Source organism: Nanorana parkeri, unplaced genomic scaffold (genome assembly GCF_000935625.1).
Source record: "Nanorana parkeri isolate BGI_ZX_2015 unplaced genomic scaffold, ASM93562v1 scaffold846, whole genome shotgun sequence".
Taxonomy (NCBI): domain Eukaryota; kingdom Metazoa; phylum Chordata; class Amphibia; order Anura; family Dicroglossidae; genus Nanorana; species Nanorana parkeri.
The window spans coordinates 612709-640506 of NW_017307114.1; the positions used below are offsets into that span (position 1 = coordinate 612709).

Genomic DNA, 27798 nt, shown 5'->3' on the forward strand with positions numbered 1-27798 from the left:
TAAAGATGGCTGCTGCTACTCGCGGCGGCCATCTTTAAAAACCTAATATGCAGTGGAAACCCCCCGGGGACACTGGATGCCCGCACTGCGCACTTCAGGTGAGGATCTTAAGTGTGCGGGCCACGGTTTCCACCAGGGAGGCGGGGGCCCGGCCGTCTCCACTAACTGTAGTGCCGTCGGCTGATACTCCTGTAAGGTTCACGGGCCCCTGACGCAGCCTGGGCCCCTTACAGGAGTATTGGCGGTACACCACCGGTTGGCGGCTCTGATTGTGGGAGGGCCCAAGGCAAACATTTTTTTGTAAATTCCTGGAGTTTTGCTTTAGTGAAAAGCTCTCAAAGATCTGTGAGACTCTAAAGTTGGGTTTCAGCCAGTTTCTAACAGTTTAGAGACACCTACAGGTTGTTTACATTGAGGGGCTGCCTAGATCTGTTCAAAGAATAACACAAGGTGGGCTCATGCCCATGGCCACCTATGGCTGCACAATGTAAATTCCAGGGGTATTTCCCCTTGTCTCCCCCCTCCAGGGAACCAGTGGCTGTACTTGGCTATATGCCAGACTTGCATAAACACGCGTGTACGGAGGCATGCATTTAACCGTGTACAGCAGCATAAAGCTAATGACTTCTATGGAAGGCTGTATGCAGCATCTCTAGTTTACTACAGATGTTGCTTGTTCAGAATATGTAAATTATTTTGTGTGCAACATTTGGGCACAGGTTCACTTTAAATATAAGTAGAAAGAAATAAAAACAAAAAATAAACAAGCAAAAAATGTAACGTCCTTTCAGAAGCATAATGTACAAATTGCACTACAATGTACTTTATGTTTAAGTAAAAAGGAAAATCTGTCATGCTCACTGTGCACAGTATTTTATAATAGTGCATGTATTGTTCTGCTTGTTTAATAGCATGCTCTAATGAAAAGGGAACAGTTTCCCATGTAAGAATTCCCGGGCAAACTTTCAAGTGTCTGAACTGTGGAATTATCTGCCTTTTGCATAATAAAACGCCTGCAGTTTTCTACTGCCATGGTAATGGGAGGCTATGCTTTTCTTTCCTTTGATTCTGTGCAGAACATTATTTATATCAACTTGGAATTAAACTAGGTTGGCTATCACACATTCCTGAAATTGTTCAGTTGTGTTCGGCGCGAGGACTTTAGCATGTGGCAGAAGAGCAAAGAATGGATTTGGAACATTTACTTAAATTATTAGTAAAAAATGATTTGATCTGCCATTAATGTTAACCATCATGAACCAAAATAATCAGTCATGCTTGAAAGGAGGTCAGTAATTACTCTCAGGAGTGCTCTTTGATAACTGTTGGCCATCTGAAATCTATCCTCTCTTTGAATATTATTACTTTACTAATATGAAAGAGTACAGAATTATTTGAAAACACTGGCAAGGAGTCAAGGAGAGAACATTTTCAGCTGCAAATGCTCAACAGGAAGCTAAAGTTGATAAAGCTGCAACTTCAACACTAAAGCCATGCTTGAACCCTACTTAGAGAACAAAATACCGTTGTAATCATGGCATTACACATGAGGAGTTAGGGTCAGAATGCACTGCATTTTGAGTTGTATAAGCTTGGCAACTAAAAATCACCAGGATATCACCCAAAAGTATCTGTGTGCCATAATAATTTGCGATCATTTCCCATCTATGCACAGTTGCATGATGAGGTTGTGAGTGTGTGATCATGCAGGGTTAGTCACTTCTGGCTGCAATTATACAGGAATAACCCCGGAAGATCACCCAAACTTACAATTCAGTCACATTAGTCATGACTGTAGTACATAGGAACATCATTTAACTGGGCAAAGAAGTTATTGGGAATGATTACTTGCAGCAAACAGTAAACGCTTTGGAAAGATTTCCAGCATTTACAGTGTACCTCTCTGTAGCGGTATTCCGCTCGGCTATTCTGCTCGGTACCTCCGAGGTAACGTGCAGAATAGAAAAAAAAGTTACATGAATGAATGTTTTTTTTTCAATGTACATTTTTTTAAAAAAAAGTTATATATATAAGAAAAAAATTGAAAACAGAAAATGACGCACGCTGATGAACTCCCGCCACATAATGAAGCATCTGACAGCTGCCGGCAAAATAAAAATAATTGGGCGGAGCTAGCGGTGACATCACTGTTAGCCCCTCCCAACTGTTACCTATTGGCCGGCACCTGCCAGAGTCTTCTAGCCGGTCCCGCCCAAAAAATAACAACTGGGCGGAACTGGCCATAACGTCAGGGCCGGCTCCGCCCAGTTGTTATTGTTTAATGACAGATCAGCATTACCAGATCATTTGGGGACGCTGATCTGTCATTACAACTGGCGGAACCAGCCGTGAGATCACGGCTGGTTTCGCCCAGTTGTCATTTGCCTGGAGATCAGTCGGCTTCGGCCAATCTTTCTCCACGCTTTGCCTGTCAACATGGCTCAGCCGAGCCGAAGCATATGTGTTTGGTTCGGCTGAGCCGCTCGACTGCCTTCAGCTGCTATAGTGAAGCGATATAGTGAATAGCCCGTACAGCAGCCCTTCGGTTCGACTGAACTGAAGGGCTCAGGCGGCCAAAGTATCAGCCGAAGCTACAGCTGGATCCTTCGGCTCGTTAGTGAATAACCTCCATATACATTTAAGCAAAAAAGAAAATAGAATTACCAGAAAAGCATGTGAAACTTTTGAAGTAGACTGGGGCCATACTTTTGGGAAAAGTGTTGAAAACAATTCCCTGAATCAAAGTAATACGTAACATAATAATTAGCCTGCAATATGTTATAAAAACAATGTATTATACTATGAAACAGAACATATTACCAAGTTTCTTATACAAACATATGTAAATACAATTCTTCTTGTCTAGCAAATGTATTATTTCAAAAATCCCAGTTTAAGAATGTGTGGCTTACAGAACCTGTCTCTGTCTGCAAAAAAAAAGACAGAAACGAGCAGGCATAATGAAAGTAGGCTGCAACTGCCAACTTCTGCTTAGCTAAGCCGAGGCTCATCTATTATAGTGCAATTCTAGCTTACAGAAATGTGACTTCTATCATTAGTAAAACACAACATGAGAGAGGGTACACAGGATAGATCTTCAGACTGGCAGGCAGATCAGATGCACAGAGCTGTCAGTAGCAGAACATTCTCCATCTGCACAGAAACCACAAGAAGAGTTTCTCAAGGTTAATTGATTTTTAAGATGCTTATTAATTTGAAAGCAGTGTGTGAATGATTACTGGCAACGCAACATTAGGTAATGACAGTAAAACAGAGGCAGCGTGTTTGTCTAGGCAGAAAGAGATGGCCACAATGAGCAGCTGCATGAATGCACAGGATATAACAAAATTGTTTTGTTTTTTTAGTTCTTTAGAATTCTTCTCACTCTACTAAAATTAGTATTAATATCAATAATAAATTGTGGCTTGGCAAGCATTGCAGGTTTAGTCCTTAAAGGGCAGGCCTCTACAAATGTAACTGCTCGTTTCCATCTAGGGGCTAAAATAAACAAGTTATACTCACCCAAACTTGTCACAGCGTTCCCTCCAGTCTGTCTTCTCCTACGCTGCGGTGATGGAATGTCCCTCGGTGTCCTCACATCCAATACGCAGTGTATTGGACGTGATGATTCGAGGATCCTTAGACTGCTGTAGCAGAGGGGGAACAGGGCTGGAAAGGACTGGTCTAAGAGCAAGCCAGCTCAGAGGTTCGGGTGAGTATAACTTTTTTTTAGCACCTAGACGAAAACGAGCAGTCAACCCTTGTAGTGCGTGCCTAGCCCCACTGCAGGGGTTAATAAAAGTTTTGCCTGGAGTTCTTCTTTAACTGTCTTAAAAGTGTATTTCCACTTTTGCTGTCAAACTGGAATAATACATGTTATATATTTGTTATATGTTCCCATTCATATTGCATAACTTTAAAAAAATGCTGATTCCATTCCTACTTAGTTCTACCCCTATGTAATGTTATGGAGGGGGCTGTGTGACATTATCTATACTCTAATTAACCCTGTCTGTACTGGCAGATGTTATCAGCTGCGAACCAGATTTGAACACTGTCATAACAAAGGGTTAAAGACTTACAGGGTTATTCACAAAAGAGTGAAGAGTTTGGAGAAGGAAGGAGAAGTGAACGATCTAGGACAACATAGCTGAGCTGGAAAGTGAGCTGAATTGCAAAATGTTTCCAAATCAGCTATTTTGGCCTAGATTGTTCACTTCTCCTGCCTTCTCCAAACCCTTTTGCCCTTTTGTGAATAAACCCCTTGGAAGTACTGTATGCTAATGATAGGAAGTTCAGTCTGTCCCTCAATTTATCACTGTACTTTCACACTGCTCAGAGTAGCCTGGAATCTGCACAAAGGCCTTCATCAAAGAGACATTCTAAAGGTAAGAAATAGTTAGAGATATTTTCTTTTTCGGTATGCTTTGTGAATGGGAACACATAACAAACATATAGAGGGGTCTTCTCAAACTTCTCAAGTGTATTTCCACTTTTGACTGCAAAAGTGGAAATACACTTTAAGAGTTTATAGCGGCCAGAATGTAGCCAGTGGGAATAGAAAATACCACAGACTTGATAATCAATAAAAAATTACCTAGCGCTTGAGGTCAGCGGAGGGAGCAATAATACTCCAGTGTTGGTGTCAGTGGAAGGAATAATGCCCCATTGTTGCTGTCAGTGGAAGGAATAATGCCCTATTGTTGGTGTCAGTGGAAGGAATAGTGTCCCATTGTTGCTGTGAGTGGAAGGAATAATGCCCTATTGTTGCTGTCAGTGGAAGGAATAATGCCCTATTGTTGGTGTCAGTGGAAGGAATAGTGTCCCATTGTTGCTGTGAGTGGAAGGAATAATGCCCTATTGTTGCTGTCAGTGGAAGGAATAATGCCCTATTGTTGGTGTCAGTGGAAGGAATAGTGCCCTATTGCTATCAGTGGAAGGAATAGTGCCCCATTGTTGGGTTCAGTGTGGGGATTTGTGCCCCATCTTTCATATCAGAGAGGGGAATAGTGTTTCATTGTTGGTGTCAATGGGAGAAATTATGCCCCATCCTTGGTGTCATTGGGTGGAATATTGCACCAAGGGCCAGTTATATGAATGCAAAGGTTCTCATCCAGAACCTCAGGCCACGGTTTAGTGATCACTGCTGTAGGACAGACTTCTCGGCTTTTAATACATTCTTTAGCGACGCTGCTTAGCAACAATAGGGTTTATTTTAAAAAATTAAATTCAATTTAAAAAAAGATTTATTGCATGCAATATATACTTTAGTGTTTTTCATCATTCGTGTACAAATATCACATTAAGTGAGTCACAATAGGGATTTTCTGACATGATCAATGCAAATACAGCAGTGCTAGTTAAAAAAAAAAAAGCTGGGGGGGCGGAGCTTGCTAATGGCGGCGGCTAGACGTACTCGTCCTTAGCTCCGCAAAACCGGACCGGGCATCGGCACTAAAGTGCCTCAGCAACGCTCACTATTGATTTCTCTCCGTTTTTTTTGTTTGTTTGTTTCTATTTTATCTCTGGTAATGTTGTGGGTGGAGGACACCCCCAGTGCCATACTGCCCCGTGGATCACGGTTCACTTTTCCCCTGACGGATGCATTAGCAGCTGGAAGTCGTTTCCTGAACCCTGGGTCCTAAGGAAAATATTTTCTTCATATGAAGAGAAATCAACATTTGTTACTCTGGAGTTTTGACTTTTACTTTCAATATTTCTTTATTAAAGTAAAATTTTTGCAAACACAGCAAATTACATATGAAATGTGTTCAGCATAGACAACTTATGAATGTAGAAACATTAAGGGGTCCTTTCACAAAGCTGCCGTAGGCAGCCGAGTGAATAACCGACCCGAAGTGAAGTGAGCCGAACGCTGTTTGGCTATTCACTTCAGGCTTGTACAGCGGATTTCAGCCACACACCGACTAAAATCAGACGTACATCGACTTACTGCGGCTGGCTCCGGGTCGGCCAAACATGCTCAGCATGTTCGGCCGTCCCGAAGTGCAGAAGGAGTTCGACCTGTTCGGCCTATTCTCATAGATGCCGAACAGCAGTGAGTGAATAGCGGCATTCGGCTCGGCTATTCTGCACGGTACCTCTGTGGTACCGAGCAGAATAGAAAAACGGTTAAAAAGCAGAAAAAATTAAATAGAAAACGATTGGGCGGAGCTAGCAGTGACAGCTAGCTCTGCCCAACTGTTTTCTATTGGCCGGGCGGTTCTGCTGCCGTCAGAATAAACATTTAAAAAAAATTAAAACCACCATAGGAATGCATAGCTAGATTCCTATTGGCTATTTCACTTTGCAATAGTCAATAGCAAACTAGCTATTGCGCCCGCCCTCTGCTGCTGTCAATCACCAGAAGGGGACCTGATGGAGAACTGCAGGTCCTACTCTGCTGATTCACAGCAGCAGTGGGCGTGTGCAATAGCTAGTTTGCTATTGGCTATTGCAAAGCGAAATAGCCAATAGGAATCTAGCTATGCATTCCTATGCTGGCTTTTTTTTTTTCTGACTGAGGTCGGCCAGAGAGTCCGGGAGAGTAATGACCGCTGGTGTCCCTAATTACCTGGTAACCAGGGACGCTGATCTCTCTGCAAGTGGCCGGAGCCAGCCGTGAGATGACGGCTGGCTCCGCCCAACCATCAGAAGCAGGCTGTCGGCCGGCCGTTCGGCCAGCTTCTGCATATGCCAACTTCGGGAGCTGTACAGGCTATAGTGAATAGTGAAACCGATTGGGTCCTGGGGCCAAAGCTAGACGAAGGATCAGCCGAATCTACAGCTAGATCCTTCGGCAACTTAGTGAATAGACCCCTAAGTATTCAAGTCAACAGTCAAGGCACATTAAGATGTGTCATGAAAAATATCACAGTACATATATATATATATTTTTTTATTTAGTGATAAAGAGTGCAAGAAGGAAGGGAAGAAGGGTGGAAGGTTGGAAAAAAAGGGGAAAAGAAAAGAGGGGAAGCACAGAATGAACTAGTTATGTGTCAGAGAGCAGGAGAAATCAGACAGTACAGTAAGCCAGCCGTCATTTTTTACATGCGGAGTAGAACGCAAGATATGAGTTGTTTTTCAAAGCAAACATTTTTTTCATATGAGTACTGGGTATTGATCAAAGACATCAGGTCAGTGATGTTAGGGGGAGTTGGTTGGGACCTGGACTTTTGACTTTTAACTTAACCATCCAACCTGTCTAGAATCAATAAAAGGCTAAACTTGTCAACCAATAGTAATTTTCCTAGGGGGTATTTGTGATAGATCTCGGGGATGCTTCTTACTGCTATGAAAATGTATTACAACACCAGTTTTAGTAGCAATCAATCACAAGAGAGCCTTCCACAATATACTGGCAAGATAACTGGCATGTGACTAAACTGGCTCTTGTATGAATTGTCTGTATTGAAGAATGGCCTGACAATCTACTTCGATGTTCATAAAAAAATCTAATCGATGGTTACTATGGGACAACTATCCAAGGGAGTCAAAGACATAGCAAAACATATTTCCTATTGAAAAGTACACTTATCTTTAATGCTATCTCTTAAAGAAGAACTCTGGGCAGAAATAATCTTAACGCTTGCAGTGGGGCTACCCCGCACTGCAAGGATTAAGCGCTCACTTTCATCTAGGGACAAAAATAACAAAGATATACTCACGTGAGCCTCAGAGTCGGTTCCCTGCAGCCTCTCTCCTCCCTTGCTTCATCAATGGAACTCCTCAGTGTCCTCATGTCCAATACACTGCATTGCACAGGACATTAGAGCGCCAGAAAGGCTGCATGGACGAGTCTAGCAGCCAGCCGGCTATGAGGTTCAGATGCGAAAATTTTTATTTTCATCCCTAGACAAAAGTGACACTTAACCCTTACAGTATGATGGGTAGCTCCACTGCAAGGGTTAAGATCATTTCTACACAGAAGTCTTCTTTAACTCGGTACATGCATTCTACTGACACCATAATCTTGTTGCTGGCTGTATCTTTTTTCAGTTGATCAACAAAAACAAAACGCCATTTCAACTGCTGAGATAGCTGTTTTCAAAGACAACACTGTGCATCTTTAAAATTGGTAAACTGGTCCCCAGACTTGTGAATGACAAAAAGCCTGCAGTTCTCTATTATGGAAATTATGACTACAGCATGTATGGTTGTACTCTGACCCACTCCTCCCACCCATGTGCCTTTTTCTTGGCCAGGGAGTCCACCTATCACAATTAGTGGTGAATAGGAAGTTAATGGGGCATTGCAGAGTATGACTAAAACTAAGCTCTGAACCAGAAACTGGAACAGTACCCTGGGTTTTATTCAGCAATTGCTAAAGCTGGACAATGCTGAAGCTGAAGAATCCAATTATTGTCAATGGGCTCGTTCACGAAGCTTGAAAAAGTAAATGAGCTTCTCTTGGGGCTGAATTATGCATTTTTGGCCACACATACTTTAATGGCGCCCCTTGAAAAATGGTTAAAAAATGTGTCTGTGTTTTTCAGGCGCTCCCATTTCAAAGTCTAAGGGGACAAAATGTAAAATTCTGCCCCTGTACTACAATTCGTGAGTAGACAAATAAAAACCTCTAAATTGCCTGGCTGCACTCACGCTGAGCATGGCACCCTTAGGGCCAGTTTACAGTTTTTTTTTAAACTTCACAGTCATACTTTAAGACTTAAGAACTTCCCAAACTTATGTATTTCCATATGCAGCTACACCAATCAGCTATAACATTATAACTACCCACCTAATATTAATTCTCCCCTTTGTCCCCAAAACAGCCCTGACCTGGTGAGGCATGAACTCTATTAGACCTATGAAGGTATGCTGTGGTATCTGACACAAAGCCATTTGAGCTACAGTAGCTCTTCTATTGGATCGGACTATACGGGCCAGCCTTTGCTCCCCGCATGCATTATTGAGCATTGGCCGTCTATGACCCTGTTGCTGGTTCACTGGTTTTCCTTCAATGGACTATTTTGGTAGGTCCTGACCACTGCAGACCGGGAACATCCCACAAGGGCTGCAGTTTTGGAGTTGTTCTGACCCAGTCATCTAGCCATCACAATTTGGCTCTTGTCAAAGTCATTCAAATCCTTACGCTTGCCCTTTTTTTTCGGCTCCAACACTTCAACTTCTGGGACAAAATGATCACTTGTTGCTGTCAGCACCTAGGACGTTTTTAGAGGGAGAACCTCAACTGATGCTCCACGCCGGAACGCAGCCCGCGAATCATTACAGTTGCCTAGTATATCCCACCCACTTTCAGGTGCCACTGAAACGAGAAAATCAGTGTCAATCAATTACCTGTCAGTGGTCATAATGTTATGGCTGATCGGTGTATAATCCCACAACACAAGTAAACATTACTAAAAAAAACTAAAAACAATTATCATTGAACTAACTGGAAAGGTGAACTTTCTTCTTTCTTACCATCAGCTTTGCACATAGGCAGTGAAAAACAAAAAAATGCAACCAAACAAAAGGTGAGCGGTATATTTAACATTTCAGTTTTAATTACTGGACTCTGCAAGCCCATCACAGCCAGGCTTCCAGTAATAACATTAACCACTTGCCGTCCGCCCGTTGTAAATAAATGGACAGGCGGCAAGGGCCTTCCAGCAGGGCACCGTAAATATACCGCTTTTTTTTCCTTCTTGTGTGCGTCCCTAGCGTGCGCGCTCAAGCAGAATACACTGACAGGTGTAAACTGCCGGTAACGGCTGTTACACATACAAGCGATCGGCGGTTCTATAGCCGTCCGATCGCTTGTATGTGCTGCCCAGCAGTGTGCGCACCCTCTTCAGCGCAGCCCCCCCCATCCCCACCGCCGTTACCTTCTATTCCAGGCTCCGCTGTCCCCTTTGCGGGCCCGGGACTGGCTCAGCGGCTCTTAGCAGGATCTTCTCTTCGATCTCTGAATAATAAAGTGGTGTGTATTACATCACTTCCGCATTCATCTGTCAGTCATCTGGCTGCTAGATTGTTAGCCCCCTACGTGATAGCAATAACATTAAGTATAAAAAAATAAAAGTCACAAATAAAAAAAAAATAAAAAACCCGAACATTTTTATGTCCCCCACCCCCACGTATATGCACATATAAGCATAAATACGCGTCTGGTGCACCAACGCGCAAAAACACCAATTGCGCTACACATGTTACATATCACCATGAATTTCGGAATGTGAACAATAATTCTAGGACCATTATTCACTGCTAACACTAAACTGATGAGCGGGAAAAGCGTTTAAATTGTTGCCTATGGCCATTTTAGGGTATTGTACTTTTTTGCGGTTTCGCGGACGCGCACAATTTTAAGGTTTGACATGTTTGGTGTCTATTTACCCGACGTGACCCCGCCTTTTATATTTTACCAAAAAACTGAGTAATAATAAATTAAATACCACCAAAAGAAAGCTCTATCTGTCCACTAAAAATGGTATAAAATTAATTTCTGTACAACGTTGCATGACGGAATAAATGTCAGTCAAAGTACCGCAGGGCTGAATACTGTAAAAAGGCCTGTACAGGAAGGGGGTTTAACACCCCGGTCTTCAAGTGGTTAATTTGGTTAATACTGCATTATGGAGATTGGCAAACATTTTTGGAATCCAAAATAAGCTGGGAGATGGACTTAACATTGATAACATCAGAGCAATAAAGATGTAAGATTTTATAAACCGATACATCTAAAACAATCATGACAATATCTACCATGCACTTAAACTGAGATATAAACTGAGATATACTGTGATATACTGATATATACTGATATACTGTGGAGCAAAGGCACACGCATTATTTTTAATAATCCTTCCCACCCCAGAAATTGTGAATAAAGCTATAAAATGGTTGTTGAAAGCAGAGTGGTGATGGAAATGACTCCACGCTCATTTTCCTGATGTATTTGATGGGTTAAGATATTTTAAGAGATGGTGCTGGTGAACAATGATCTGACAGCAGCTCCAGAATAAAAATAAATCACAATGAAACGTATAGTCATCCCAATGTATATTCTCTGTAACCTCATTGTTATCCTCTGTCTTCTTGCTGTTTACAGCTGTATAAAGGAGAATGTTTTTTAATAACAGACTGTTGGCTCTGAAAATCAAGCAGTTATTGTATGTGGCAGGTCTATACACAGTTAATCACATTGCTTCGAGATCTGGAAAACAACACATTAGGTTGCTGATTAGGTAGAAAGGACACAAGCTCACTGCATCTCAAGGACTCTAAAATGACCTTGGTTTAAATGGATAGCTATTATTCAAATAATGAGATTGCATAAATGTGATTAATATACACGTAGTACATATACCTGTTTACCTTATTTGTTTTACCAAATTTTATAACTATCGGTATATTTATGTTTCTCAAAAAGATCTGCAATGTATCTCAGGAAAAGCATATAAAAAGCAGCCTTACTCAATACAAAATTCTCATTCTAAAATGTAAGAACACATAGCAACCAACCACAATCCATCTTTCCAAAATGATTTCCTAATTCATCCATTGCTATATATGCTCCATATGGAGGCTCCCATAGATTAGAGTTAGGACGACACTACACCGAAAGGGGCCTTGACAAGGCAGTGTGGCTTCCACATACTGTATTTGCTGGCGTATAAGACTACTTTTTATACTTAAAAACATCCCCCGAAAATCAGGGGTCGTCTTATACGCGGGGTATACAATGTATACCTTTAGTTCGTTTAGGCCAAGCTGGCCCAAAACTAACATCCCTAATCTGTCAGCCCGCTGGATGTGCGGTAATACTGTATGTACGGTAGCTTCGGCTACATACATTAGCTGAGCCAATCACGGCGAGCGATGTACACAACCTCTGCCAATCCAAGCAAGCTTTGTATTCATTAATAAAATATATTGCTCGCCGTGATTGGCTCAGCGCGGTATACTGTATGTAGCTGAAGCTATCGTACATACAGTATTACCGCACATCCATCCATGATGTTTTTAAATAGTGTTGCCTCGAAAGTGGGGTAGTCTTATATGACGAGTATAGCCCAAAACCTATGTTTTAAGTGGAAAATTAGGGGGTCGTCTTATACATCCAGTCGCCTTATATGCCGGTAAATACGGTATATATATTTTTTAAATTCTTCGTTTCTTAAAAATAAAAATATAAAAACTCATAATATGATTATACAGCTTTCTTGGAATCAGAATGAACATAGCTTACACACCAAAAATATTAGTAAAGCAAGCACAATGGCATCAAGAGAGACAACAAATGAATCATATAAAAAACCATGACATGGGGTTATGCATAACAGAATTCAGGAAATATATAAAACTATGGTTAACAACATACTAATGAAACAAACTTGCCAGCTATCTACTGTACGCCGACTAAAGTAATCACATTGCTCGAAGAAACCAAGAAAAGTAGTGGTATCCTAATTGTACACCATATACTGTACGTATAGGCAGAAAATCTGATATGATATAGTATGATAGAAAATAATGTGGGCTCCATCCTCACTCAACCTGGAAAGGTAACAACATGACCCAGAGCAATGAAGCCCCCGAGAGAAGAGAGCGGAGCCCAATGGGATTGTGGTATCTCCTGGACCATAGCTAAAAAATAAAGAACAGAGAAAAGAATAGGAAAACGCCAGAAAACTCAAATAGGGCAAGAAGAGCCACCCTGGAGTCCAGCCCCTACCGCCCTGCAATAACCCTACACAAATCTTTGCAAAGCTGTGGAGAGTCAGAGGGATCAGGCATCACCTCTTGTGAGTAGGCAGAGGTGGATTTATTAAAAAAAACACGGCATCCACGTGGATCTGACTCATTCCTTGGTATTACGCAACAAGGCTGTTAGGTCCTCCATTTGGTATATATCATTGAGCACAATAAACCACTACCTCACTGTAGGGGGTCTTGTCTGTGTCCACAGCAACAGAATGCAAGATCTCACTGCATTAAGCAGATGAATTGTCAACGATCGCTTACAGTGTTTGAGTGGCGTGGTCGTTATGTGCAAAAGAAAAACTGCAGGGTTGTCAGTCAGGGCAGTTATGACTAATTCATTAATTACAGATCAAATGGAATCCCAAAAGGGGTGGACAGTTCTGGACAGTACAAGAAAATGTGATGCATGGTACCTGGGGCCTGTCTGCATCTCCAGCAGGTAGATAGAATAGACCTGTAAATTGTGTGCATAACATATGGGACCTTGTACCATCTGGGCAAAATCTTTTAACCCTGTTCTTGGTCCCTGCTGGCCATGGAGGACCTGCGGGCTAGGGACAGTGCTGTATGTCTTACCCAACTCGGTCTCCCATTTTCTGATAAAAGGAGGGCAAAACTCCTCACGAGGTGAAGAGAGGAGCTTATAAATCATAGAAAGAGAGTGATGGATGGGTTCACCTTTATGGCATACCGATTCAAAACTCATAAGTCGCCTTGACAAATCCTGCTCCCCAGGGACAGAGGGAAGGAAATGTTGAATTTGATATAGACTCCAATTGTCTAACTGTGAGGAAATGAAGTTCCGAATAGAGTCTTGGGTCATCCATGCCTTGTCCGAAATTAAGTCCAACATGCGAGACTTGTGTACTGTCAGCAGGCGATAAATGTTACGTTTGTCTAGCCCAGGTGGAAAATCTGGGTCTCTGATCCCTAGTGTCAGTGGATATGGAAAGGGTGAGATTTCAGAGGTCCAGAAAGAGACCTTGGCCATCTCGATCATCGGAGCAATAAAGGGATGTGAAGAGATATCGAGAAGTATTGGGGGTGAAAGCTACAGTAACCATTTTTAACCGTAATAAGTAGACAGTGTAATTTGAGTTTTGTTTTTTTGCAGGCTAGCTAGTAAGCGCGCTGGGAAATTTTTGTGTTTTTTTAACAAGTGCTAACACAAGGCTGTGATTGGGGCCAGTTCACACTGCTGCAGTGCGCTACATTGTGCTGGAAAAAAAAGTAAAGCATGATCTACTTTTTTTCAGTGCAATGCAACACAACAAATCAAAAATGCATGCTAACACAATGCAAGGCAATTGACTACAAGTACCTTTACATTTTGGAGTGAAGGGGTCCTAAAACTTTGTTTTAGGTCACATGCGGAAAGTTTGCAGCAGGGGTTGAACTGTGTCAGATCATTGTCTGGGGGCATACTGTCACCTCTGTAAAATACCTGCAAATTTCACACGTATACATCCACACACTGTGCATATATGCAACTAACATGTAAAAATTTACCTGATTTACTTTAAAGTCCATATCTCCCTTAAAAAAATAAAAAAAAAATACCCCTGCAGTGCCTAAAGTGGACCTTTTCCCTCCTGTCACTAAAAATCACATCAGCACACAGTGCTATATCAAATTATAAACATTTATTAGTTGAACATGTTTTGCTTTTACTTACAATTACTGATTTTCCATTACAGATACATCCTGGGAAGGCTACATCACCCGTGCCTTCCTGGGATATCTCATCTGTAAATTGCAAAATAACATGAGATCTGGAGGGAAAGGCATTTTTCCCCGAGGGACAGTAGAGGGGATAGAGGTGAGAACCATCTGCCAAAAAAGCGGGGATCAGGTAAGTAAAACCGCTCAGAATCTCCCTAGTCAAAAAACGAGCAGCTAACTCTTGCAGTGCGGGGGGTTAGCCCCACTCCAAGGGGAGTTTTGTTTTGTTTGCTTTTTTAGCCAAAGATGGGCTTTAAGTTGCCAGTTAGCTTAGAGTAGGAGCATTACCTAAGGATGACTTGGGATTTAATATTAAAAGTCATTACTGAATGCCAGTCCTGAAACTTGAATCATGTTCTTTATTAAATAAGACTGTGGGTCACTTACAATGAAAGGGCTTAGCAATGTAAGATTTGGACTGCATTACTGCCTTAACCCCATCTACTAACAGTACACACCAGGATAACCCTTCCATAATAATGAGAAATCTCAGCTGCCTGTCACTAGGCTTCAACAAATAAAAGCAACATAGTCTGTAAGTGTAAGACACTCTCAGAAGCTCTGCATTATTTATTATGGGCAATTTGCTTGGCGCAATCTCAAACTGTGTTGCCCTAGAAACATCAGTAAACAATATTGCAAATTACTAACAATGGGTTCATTTTCTAAAATGGTTTACTTTATTTCTCTGAGTGTGTGGTAAAAGTGTTTTTTCATAACTAGCTTTTATGTAAACTTATTACTAGGCACATACAATTTGTCAAGATAAGCTTTCTACATTTGCCTAATACTCCTCTAAAATGTTCCAAAATCAGATAAAAAAATAAAAAAAACAATAATGTTTATGACCAGTACCATGCTACAATGTGTTCTATGCTGACTTAAAGTGTATCTGAACCTAAAAATCAAACCTTGATATAATACTTGTTGATCTTGCCACAAATGCAGTATCCTCCTCACTTCCTGTGAGCTGATAAGCAAAAAGAACCTTATCTTTATTATTAGCCGCTTAACTCATCAATCCTCCATGTAATGGAGATGAACAAAGGCAGGCATGTTTAAAATCAAGCCTGTGTGACAACCATAGCTCTTTCCATAAATACAACTGATAGGACAGGAAGTGTTTTGTTTACAGGATCACCAGGTAAAAATAAATAGAAAAAACCCCAATGATGCCACTATATCCAAGAACTGGTAAGCTGCAATATACACTGCCTGGCCAAAAAAAAGTCACACAGTCTAATATTTGTTGGACCGCCAGTAGCTTTGATTACAGCAAGCATTTGCAGTGGCATCGTTTCAATAAGGTTATGCAGTGTCACAACATTTATTTATATCCAGAGTTGCATTCAGTTTTTCACCAAGATCTGGAAGTGATGATGGGAGAGTCGGACCACAGTGTAAAGTCTTCTCCAGCATCCCAAAGATTCTCAATGGTGTTAAGATCGCGACTCCGCTGGGCCAATCCATGTGTGAACATGATGTCTCATGCTCCCTGAACATCTCTTTCACAATTTGATCCCGATGAATCCTGGCATTGCCATCTTGGAGTATGCCCATGCCATCAGGGAAGAAAAAAATCCATTGATGGAAAAACCTGAGTAGGCAACCCTACCTATTTGCTTAGCTAAATCCCGGTGGTGAATTTTTGGCAAGGCATTGTATTACATGTTTGGGTTTTACTTTTGACAGAAAAGGCAGGAAAATGAATGGAACAATAATACATAGTGAAAGGGACAAGGACCTGATTAGAAGTAGAAAGGGTTCACCTATGGCATTTGGGACGTCCTGCTTCTGCCCTTGATGCCAAGGCAATGGTTACTACACTAAGCTGTTTGTAATAATTTAATCAGACAGAAGTCAGTGATGTATTCTGAGATGTTTCTCATGGGTATAATTGAAAAGTGGCCTCCATTCCAATACATGGGTTATCCAAGCTCTCATGAGTAGAGATGAGTGAGCAATCAAAACTTCCCCTCGCTGAAGAGTTTTGCACAAAATATCACTCCACCTAACAATGTCCTCCTGTAATTTAAACATTAAGCTTAATTCATTATTGGATGTTTTAAGGGGTTTTCCTGGGGTAAATGTATGCTTTTTGTCACTGCAGTTGATGTTTTTCTATGTGGTAGAAATTGAAAACTATGGTGAAGGAGTAATCTAGAGATGCTGGAGAGATGTGTTTAAGTGTATGTAAACTCTAACAACAAACTTCTCTTATTTTCTCCCTTTTAGTCTGTTAATTATACCACTGAAAGCAGTGTGTTATATCTGTTCCAAAAGTGGGAAAAAATTACTGTTGATCCTGCCAGAAATCTTTTTGAGCTGATAACTACCTGTGCCCTCTGTCTGTGCTACACTCTTGTCAGTTACATTGTTTCCAGATCTCTCCATTGACTACAGAACACCTCCCTTCAATATTATGGAGAACAGCAGAGGGTGCATCTCCATAGATACAGGGAGCTGTCAGGTTGGTGGTGGTACCATATTATATCCATTTTGTTTTACTGGATTTATTGGTTCATAACGGATTTAATAGTGCTCCGTGGGATGTTCAACGTTTGGGGTTTCCCCCACCATCAGAAGTACATCTGTATATATGTGGTGCCTTTTTTCACAACAATGTTGTACTTTTATTAAATTTATTTCTAAACTGACTTCTTAATGGAAAATAACTGTCGTATGCCATCTTCTAACAAAGCTGCACTTGTTTTGCACTATATTGCTCATTCAGCCCAGTACAGATACCTTCTTCTGTTTTCCAAGAGTACCGTCTAGTTTCGGCTCCCTAAATACCATAGCCCACTGAGTACATATTCATGGCGGTTTCAGTTCAGTATGTGCTAAACATAACAATCCAGGAGAAACTTACACATTATTTCATTTACTATGTTTTTTGTACATGCTGCAGGAACAAACCAAGAGAAAATATCTGTTTAGATACTGAAAAGGGAAAAATGTTAGATACTGGCTGTGGGGGGCAGCATAAAATGGTCATGCTTTTCCAGATGAAGCCTTACCTTCAAGCTCTTCTTTCTCATAGTGTATATTTAGTACTGAACTGGTTCCACCTTGGTCTACAACAGCCTCTTCATCAGATCTCTGCAAAATAAGACAACACTGAGTCAGTATATTGGTTTAATATGGTCTCAGGCATACATATGACATGGCCATTATCATACAAAAATCCAGTCGTTTTATATACTTGTCTAGTTGTGGATGCATCCTTCTCCACCAGAGGAATAGTGGGTGTTTTACTAAGCTTTCGTAGATCATAAACACTGTGCCTAGCATAGAGAATCTGCAAACATTGGCCTCATTAGTCTTTACACAGTTCCTCTATCAGGAAAAAGGAAGGGACCTTCCTTACATGTCCAAATTAAATTCTAGGAAATCCCCTGTATTGTAGGCAAATACAGAAACTCAGTGAAAGTTAGTTGTTTTGTTATTATAGTTTTTTTTATATACTGCCTGCAATATGCAGACGCATATTTGTATAAATAAGGCTGTGATTATGAATAGACGAGTTTAGAAAACCCCTGTATTCCTACCAGTCATGCACTGTATAAGGCACCCTGCTAAGAGTTGAAGGGGGTTCCAATTTCATCAGATGATAGGGAACCCCTTTACAGTGGTGAACTCATATGATGTTTCAGCATTTGGACAGCAGCCGAGAAAAGACTGGAAGGATATAATCTGCTTCTTTTTTTCTCGCACAAAACTGATCTTTTCAGAAACCTACTGAACCCAGTCATTCTTGCTTTACCAGTGTAGGCATGAAAGTGAAAAATTCACTGTACCATTGCAGAAAAGTTTCATGCCTAGTTATGCCAACTTTATCCAAAATAATGAAAATGCTAACACTTGCTTTTTTTTTTACAACATAACACAAAGTAAGGTATTACTTTAGAAGCATTTCAATGGAAGTACACAGCCATGTAAAATGTCACCTCAATCTAGAGAGGTGCAGTGCTGCCATTTGGTTTTGATTTGTCTTTCACATCTGCATTATTGTTCTGCCTCACAGGAAGCCTGATTATCCTAGCATGTTCCCTATTTCATACAGATATAATCACAACAGAGTACATTTGGGTTTAATAGCATTACACAGAATTTGTCTTTTGTGAGTATGCTAAATGATTAATACACCATTTTCTGAATTGCATTCATCCACCATATGTAATAAGGTGATTTAAAAGAAACAATCATATTTTATATTAATGCCAAGCCAAACAAGGACCGATTCTTTTCTTGTATTGATCCTATATTTGATACAGCAATTTCTGTATTAGAATTTTTTTAATGATTGTCCATGCAATTTAGGTCTCGGTAATAAAAAAAAAGGAGATGCATCAGAAAAAAAGCATACATGGTCACAATAACAAACTCAGTTAAGTTAAAGTGTACCTAACCCCAGCAACAAAAATAATATACCGTATATTGTAGCTTGTCAGCCTACGGATGTTGTGGCTATATTCTTTTCAGGCTTGTTGTTCTTTATTTGTATCTGGTAATCCTGCAAATAACACACACTTCCTGTCCTTGGGTTTCTATGCTCACTCCTGCACTGTATTTATATGTATGGAAGGAGCTATGGTATGGTTGTCACTAGGATGCTCTTCTGATTAGGACTACAAACACATCTTCCTCTCTTCTTAATTACATGGGGGGATAGTAGTTTACAGAACACAGCTTAAAGGACGATAATTTGTTTCTTTATTTCAATTCCATTCACAGGAAGTGGCAAGGACACTGCATTTCGGGAAAAGTCAACTGATATTTACTGTACCTGCTGAAAATATTCTTAGCTTGAAAAATGAAAACAAATGCAGCCACCACATTGCAATATATTTTCAGTAGGGATGTCCTGATGCCACTATTTTAAGACCAAGTACAAGTACTGGCCCTCATGTACTTGCCGATACCAATTACCGATACTTTTTCTTAAAGGGACAGGTGACATTTCTCTTCTGCACCTTGCCTGCAGTTCACCCTGCACCCCCATTCACAGCTCACCTCTGCACTCCCCTCTACCAAGCTCACCTCTGCACACCTTGCCCATAACTCACCTCTGAACTCCATGTCCACAGCTAAACTCTGTAACCCTCATTCAGAGCTCACCTTTGCCCCCTCATTCACAGCTTACCACTTTACCCCCTGTCCACAGCTAAACTCTGCTCCCCCTCGCCACAGCTTACCTTTGCACCACAATTCACACCTCACCTCTTCACCACCCAGCCACAGCTCATCTCTAAATCCCTGTCCACATCTCAGCACTTCTGCCCCCCCCCCTCACTCCAGCTCTCCTCTGTACCCACTTCCACAGATCAACAGTGGGTGGAAGCAGCCTGAGCACCCAGGGATGTGGGCATGTGCCCTGGGTGCTTGACGGTACTGATACCCATAGTGCATACACATAGGGACAGTGAGGACCCCTTATCGTCCTCATATCTATGTCCAGCCCCACCAGCTGAAGATGCTGGGTGAAAGCTGAAGATGCCTTAGTGACCATATTTGGTCAATTAGGTCACCCAGGATACCTGGCTGCTTTGTTTACAAACACCAATTGGTGGGGGATCTGTCATTTTGTGGTAGTAGTGCATTTTTTTATGTTTAAAGTGTTTACTTGTACTGTTACATAACTTCAGGTGCAGCTGTGAAGGCATTCCCATAGACTTCAATAGGGTTTGACACTATGTTTGGGCTTTGCAAACTTCCCTCTGGGTTAACCAGGGTTAACCTTGGTTTGCACATCGCTAATGATGCACCACACCAATAACTGGTAGAAAGAAAACTGCAATTAGTACAACTAATACTGACTGTCTTCTTTGCTATTATACATGTGTGAAGTGTTTTCATTAAACAACTCTTGAACTTGGAGGACTAAAACAGAAAGTTAGGGAAGTCTGGCAAAGTGGCAAAAACTACACCACTTGCCATCCCAGCACAGGCCATTACTCACTCTTGCCTGTTCAATGGAGGTGCCTCACGAGGTGCTGAATGCTTTTTTTTTTCCTTTTCGAGGACGTTGGCGGCGCTGAGCGTCGCGTCACTGTTGTGGGCGAAGCTACAGGCGAAGTCCTCTGGGCAGTCGCTGGCCAACCACATTAGGACCCCACCTGGAGTGCCGCCCACAGCAGTGACGCAACGCTCCTCCAGCCTGCCCAGAGGACAGTAAAAAGGACCCCACGGACGGTTAAAAAAAACCCAAAAAGAACAGCGCAAGCTTCGGCGTTAGGCATCGGGGCATTTTGACAAGTACTTGTCAAAATGCCCTGTATCGGGCCCGATTCCGATGCTAGCATCGGTATCGGGACATCCCTAATTTTCAGGGTTATTCACTAAAGGGTGAAGAGTTTGGAGAAGGCAGGAGAAGTGAACAATCTAGGACAACATAGCTGAACTTGAAAGTGAGCTAAATTGGGGAATTTCTTCCAAATCAGCTATTTTGCACTAGATTGTTCACTTCCCCTGCCTTCTCCAAACTCTTCACCTTTTTGTGAATAACCCTGTAAATGTTTATTGTTGGGTTTAGTTGTCCTTAAATTATAAACTTTTTTAAAGTCTTATAACAGAGATGCTTATAGAACTGTAAGCATCATTGTCAACTATAGCATGCATGCAAATATTCTCTAGTTAGAGGGTGCAACACACACACACATACACTGTGCAAACTGCAGTTTCACCTGTCTCATTTTACAGGCAAACAGGAAGTCTAGGCAGAGTCAAAAACAAACCAAACAAATGTCAGAATACTGTATATACAATATTTTTAGCTGATTAGCATATGTACACAGGAACAAGTATAACAGCATTGCTGAAAACGCAATCTCTGAAGCACTGGTTGTAACAATCTTTACAACATGGCCCATAGGCTACAGTCTGGCAGAGCTGTACATTCCTTTCTCGGGGGTATCTGAATGGCCCTCTAAACAGTCCCTCCAAAAATACCTCGCAGATTCAAAAGAATTTCATAGAACAGTCTAGAATGGATAGCAATCAGGTTGGTGCTGCTCTACTAGTTCCGCACTTAACGTTACAGATACAAGGTGACTTCATCTGTGTTAACGTGAACACAACATTCCATTTCAGGTCTTTCCATCTGGGTTGTAGATGGGTTATTCCACTTGGGCTTATTTGGTAGCCTGGGTACTGTTTGCAGCACAGCTTTGTAATTGCCAATAGCCTCTCTGTTAGTTTACCCTAACTGAACTAACCAGTAGCACCTAACCATACCTCACTCTCAAAAGGGATGCCTATTCTCATGGCTTAATGATAATTATTATTGCTGGGCTTCATTATGTGGTAGGAAATGTGATCTACTTCCAAGAGTGTTCCAAAATTTCAAAAGTGAGCCAAACAGTGCTCATGGTTAGTTCTAATGGGAAGGTACCCAAGACCCATCAGTCATAAAGATGTAAAGAATACCGGTAAATCTTGCCATACAGAATGTTGGGGTTCGGTGAAGCATCCTAATGAGGGTGTTCTCTAGAATCTGCACAGCCAATACATACATCTGGGACGGTTGTAGCAAATTATATTCCTGATGATAGCTAAAAATTCAATCATTCACACTACCAATTTTGAAAATTGCTTTTAGCTTTTTTTTTTTTTAAACGATCCATAAGAATTCGTGTATGACATCATATCGGTATATTAGTAATTGTCAACTAAAAATATATTGCCCCCCTGAAGCCAACTTAACACTGAACTGCAGTGTTTCATGTGTAATTTAGGAGATCAGAGAAGCTGCGCCACTTTAAAACACACAATCTTTTTTCCAGATGGACACTGATAAGTTGTAGAGTATTCTACCAGTGTTTTAATAAAATCATGACAAGCTGAGTGGTTTGTCCACGTGTACACCAAGTAACACTGATCTTATTCTCTACAACTACATTATTATGCTTAACTCAAGTCTTTCCCAGCTGAAGGGAGTAGCATCATAACCTTGTTTATCAGAGCATGAAGCTTCATTACTGTTATATTAATTGTTAATCTCTCATAGATCCTGCAGCCCAGATAAAACATTCAAAGCTACTATTCATGCTAATGAGACTGATGCTTTCAAAATGCAAAACTGAAATTAAAAGCAACAGCCGTTCTCCTACAATCACAGACAAAAGCATAAAAACATTGTGTTCACTTGTGTTCTGTTGCTATTTTTAAGAAAAGGTCCTCAGTGGTTTAATAAAATAAACTGTTCATAGTGGCCTTATATACTGATTGCAGCACAGCTTCAGGGCAGACTGCTAATAGAGCTGCTGCTTGTGTACTGAAAGTTATTCTATCCAAAGAAGACTCTGGGAGAATTCTACATTGGGAATATGAATTATAATGAGCTGGCAAAACACCAGGCGGTCAAAGAAATAAACAAATGGAGAAAAAAAGCCATTTCAGGACATAACTCAGCCTGATGAATTCCGAACAGTGCAAAAAAAAAATTAGAATTCAGAAAAGAAGCCGTCAAGTCAAGTAGAAGGAACTGGGCATGCAGATTGGTGGATTATTAATGCACTAGTATATCTGTTCATTTTTGGGCACTTGTGTCGCTTAATGAACTTCAATAAACATATTTTACAATTTGCACATCAAGAAACACAGAATTCAGTTATTCTGAGACAATTAGGACACCCAAAATTAGTCCAACTGGGAGGTAGGCAACACTAACAGGCCCACATAACACAACAGAACTGGGGGCAGCCTGCAGCTCAAAATACGATTTTTAGGGATGGGATTTGTCCTTTGATAATACTCATGAAGAAATGCTGATGCAGGCATGCAAAAAGTGGAGTAAGCTTTCCACCTACGATGAGAGACCTTGCAAGAGGTAGACCTCTTAACATTAACAGTGTGGAGATTGCCAAATTACAGAGACCCATGTCTCTTAAAACCTGAGCTTCGACTGCTATGCCAGTAAAGCGACTGTGACCCTGACCATGAAGCAAGGTGATAAACTGGTCCTTGTAATTGGAGATCTGGTCAATCTGGAAGAGTCACAGTGACTGAGAAGGAATTGGAATAATAGTGCTCAGTGTATAAATGGGTTACAACCCGAAAGATGCCAATACCATGATTTTATAAGGGGATGCCATGTGACTTGCAATCTTTTTTACACCTACAGCACTGGAGCTTTCATGTGCATTTTATATTATTGGACAGCACTTAAACATACAAGAGGAATGTATGTCTTAGAACCCAGTTTTCCACCTGTATAATCTTAATGCTGAGTAGGTGGCGTGGACTGCTTTTCATATATGCTTTGGGTAGTGGCAAACTATTTCTGCATGTGATTCAGTTACAATAGTGCAATCTGCCATGGAATTAGATTGTTACACATTGTTGGTTGCGTTGTCAAAGTATTTTTATTGGTTTATTAGTAGATACATAAATCTGCAATTTGAAATATATTTAAACAATAGATCTGTTTTCAGACACCCCTTACTGTGTTACCATACACTGAGTGGCCAGTTTAATATGACCACCTGATGTTTGTAGGCAAATTAACTATAATTAGCTATAATTTTGTGCTGAAGTTGCTAGAGGGCCAGACCGTTATAAATAGGGAAGCAGGTTGTTTACCACGACAGTAGAAGTGATTTTTTTCTGAAGATATGGGTAAACATCACCATTTAACAGCCTTTGAACGTGGGATGATTGTTGGCGCTCGTGCCATGGAGCGAGTATCAGCAAAACAGCAGAATTTGTTAAATGTTCAAGAGGGGCTCATTGTTAAAGTGTTTAAAGACTGGACTGTCAGCCGAAAATCTGGGTCTGAACATGCGAATTGTGGCCGTCAACGACTAGTCAATGTTAGTGCAGAACGGAGAGTGGCAAGACTGGCACAAGACAACAGAAGGGCAACAGTGCAGATTCCTCGCATCACCTTTCAACATCTCGTGGAGTCACCAGGCGGCCCAACGAAGTCATCTCGTGGAGTCATCTCGTGGCCCAACGAAGTACTGATGGAGTGGTCATAATAATCTGGCCACTCAGTGTATATGGTATATAGTTTTTTTTTATTAATATAAAAAACATTGTTTTAATAATGATAGAATGCATTTTTCGTACTTTAACTTGATAGTGTGCTAAGACATCCAAGACTGTGCTTATTTTATTATCTTTATTTCAGTATAGCTATTTTATATACTGTATGTAGTATTTCTTTTTCTATACTCTGAGTATTATGGCTTAATATTGTGGCTTGCTGTTTTGCTCAGGGTGCTGGAAGATCTCTAATATCTAAAATAAGACCTTGCATGCATTGCCATCACTGGGACAAAGGCTAAAAAAACAGTCCAAATCCGAGAGGATGTGTGCTCTTACAATCCCAAAAGGGCATGCCTTTATTAAGGGTCTTGTGGTCATAAAGTGATTAAAAGGGTGAGGAAAAAGTCACGCCAGGATGAACAAGATTATCAGTGCATTAATATGCACAGCATAATGGAATCACTGTATTAAATGAGTTCTACCAAAAAATATGCCAGAGGTTAAAGTATTTTTTACTGTTATGTTTAAATCAAATATCTAAAAATAGTCTTTTAATAAAAATGTGTATTTTGTCACTCCCAAGCAGCAATTTAAATGGAGGGCGACTAGTTTAAGGCAGTGTTTTTAAATGAATCAATCATTTTAAAGCGGCTGTAAGGATGAATTCAGATAAATGGCAAATACACTGCTAATCCCACCAACAGCACAGGGAAATGAAAACTGTGAGTCACACTGCTTCTAACTCTGCCTGACTACATTCTAGAGCAGCCTTTCACAACATTCTAACCTCAAAGGAACCCTTGAAATTGATTTTAGGTCTCAGGGAACTTCTGCTAAAACTAAGTCATCGAGGTTCAGGGGGCGAAAATGCCTCTTATATTTGTTGTCAGTGGGAAGAATGCTCTCCTTACAGTGGTGATCAGACTTGCTACCCTTGCAGTACGTACAGCTAAAAAGATAATTTGTGTCATGCTGCTGATTCTGCCAATAAGAACAGTAAGGGCACCAACAACCTTGTGCAGTAAAAAAAATAAACCAATGTTTAAAAGAAGAATAACTCATGCAGTCACAATGATCAAATAGATCTGGGAACCCAGGACGGTAATAGGTAGAACCCAATGTGGCATGCGTCAAACAGGCACAGCTACATACAGGTCCTCCACAATCACAGGGATTGAAATTCAGGACAGGAATACAGGAGGGCGCAATCTCATGCAAATTTACACAACATTTAACCAACAACCCAGATCATCATTATGTTATTGCTTTGTAACTCACTTCTATTTAATAGTTAAAAATCGTCGCTAATCCTCCTTGTTGGTACTTTCTTTGTAAATGTATCCTTACCATGTTGAATGACTTGAGATATTTTAACTTCCTCTATTGAAAGACACCTTTCTGTTATTAAAAAAAAATAGTTGAGGGTTTTGGTTTGTTCATGGTTAGTTTATTCTGTTGCCATTTAATTTTTAATATGTGGTGCTTTTTTGAATAAGATTCTGGCTTAGTTGGCAGGACTGAACTGAGTTTGGGATCTTGAAGAAATAGATACAAGTTATTTTTTATAATATGTTCAATAACGCTATTGTTATGGTTAAACCGTGTAATGAACTATACATTTTGGGAACATGTATCTCTATGTCTCTCAGTTTCTGGTGGGAACATCAAAAATTGCTAGAGCATTACCAACCCCTGCAACCACTTGAAGACCATGGCACAATGTTTTACGATAGAGCTGCTCTTATTACTCCACCAAAGCTCCACACAAAGCTGCAGAAGCATGCACAGGCAATACAGATGTGACCAATCCTAGATTGATGGCCAACTGGTTAATATGTATAGTGAAAAGAGTAGATTTGCTTTTATAAAGCGACGCTGTCACCCAAACTGAAATGCAAAATACAACATGTACTTGTAAAGAAGAAAGTGAAACTCCTGGAAGTAAAACTTAAAGTAGAATTAAAGTCTTTTTTTTGGCATATATCTACTGCTAGTAAGAAGTATGTATATATATCCCAACATTGAAAGAAAAAAAAGCAGTTGGCAAATAGCAACAAACTGCAGAAGTTCCGGCTCCCAAACACTGTGAAGGGGGGCGGGCGCATGCACAGTCCAGATCATCGGAGGGGAGAGCTGCACAGAAGCTGAATGAACGCAGCTGGGAGCACGTATGTCACACAAACACCGTGGGACATGAGGAGTCTGCGCTGGATCAGAGACCGGCATCAGCGATGGAGGGACTGTGGTAGGGCTGAAGCTAACGATTATTTTCATAATCGATTAGTTAGCCGATTATTAAGTTCGATTAATCGGTTAATCGGATTTTTAAAAAAAGGCTCCAGTGATGAACTACTAGTTTCTATTGAAATTGTAGTCCATCACGGGAGCAAGCTTGGCGCGGTGGAAGTAAAAAAAAGAGTGTGGTGTGCAATATAGTACATTATACAGCGGCGCAGTGCAGAATACCAGCAGCTATAGAGGAATGCAGCAATAGTACATTAAGCTATAATGTACTATTGCTGGGATTTGTAGTCCTCTGTAGCTGGCGTTATTCTGCATTGCGCTGTATATAATGTATTATTGCTGCACTTTGTAGTCCTCTATACCTGGTGGTATTCTGCAGTGCGCTGTAGAATGATTATATAGTACAATGCAGAATACCAGCAGCTATAGAGGAATACAACAAATGCCACCAATAGTACATTATACTATACTATTATGTATATAATGTATGATTGCTGGGATCGGATGTATTCCTCTATAGATGGTATTATTCTGCATTGCGCTGTATATAATGTATTATTGCTGGGATTTGTATTGCTCTATAGCTGCTGGTATTCTGCACTGCGCCGCTGTATAATGATTATACGGCGAAATGCAGTATACCAGCAGCTATATAGGAATACAACAAATGCCAGCAATAGTACAACATTATACTATAATGTACTGTTGCTGGGATTTGTAGTCCTCTCTAGCTGCTTGTATTATGCATTGCGTTGTATATAATGTATTATTGCTGGGATTTGTAGTCCTCTATAGCTGGTGGTATTCTCCATTGTGCTGTATAATGATTATACTGCGCAATGCAGATTACCACTGACCAGTTATAGATGAACTACAAATCCCAGCAATAATACATTATACAGCGCAATGGAGAATACCACCAGCTATAGAGAGGCATAACATAAGTTAAGTCCTTAAACTAGTATTGGGGGGATGGGGGAATCTAACTTTAATGTCACTTTAAGCCGGGGGGTTTCTTGTCAATGTTGCTTCTTGTTATACCTTTGTTACCCTTCAAAGTCTAACTCCCTGTGGATCCCAGACCCAGACTGGATAAGATTAAAACCATACTCCACCTTTTTTGCAGAT

General features: G+C 40.8%; 1 protein-coding gene across 1 annotated transcript in view; it reads right to left on the reverse strand.

Moving 5' to 3' along the window:
* The window catches only part of LOC108794394 (electroneutral sodium bicarbonate exchanger 1), a 168597-nt gene that overhangs the window by 74587 nt on the left and 66212 nt on the right, over window positions 1–27798 (reverse strand). Inside the window, exon 2 of the mRNA XM_018565421.1 lies at window positions 17457–17538. Within this exon, the coding sequence (XP_018420923.1) occupies window positions 17457–17538 (82 nt within the window). The remainder of the gene's footprint in view (window positions 1–17456; window positions 17539–27798) is intronic.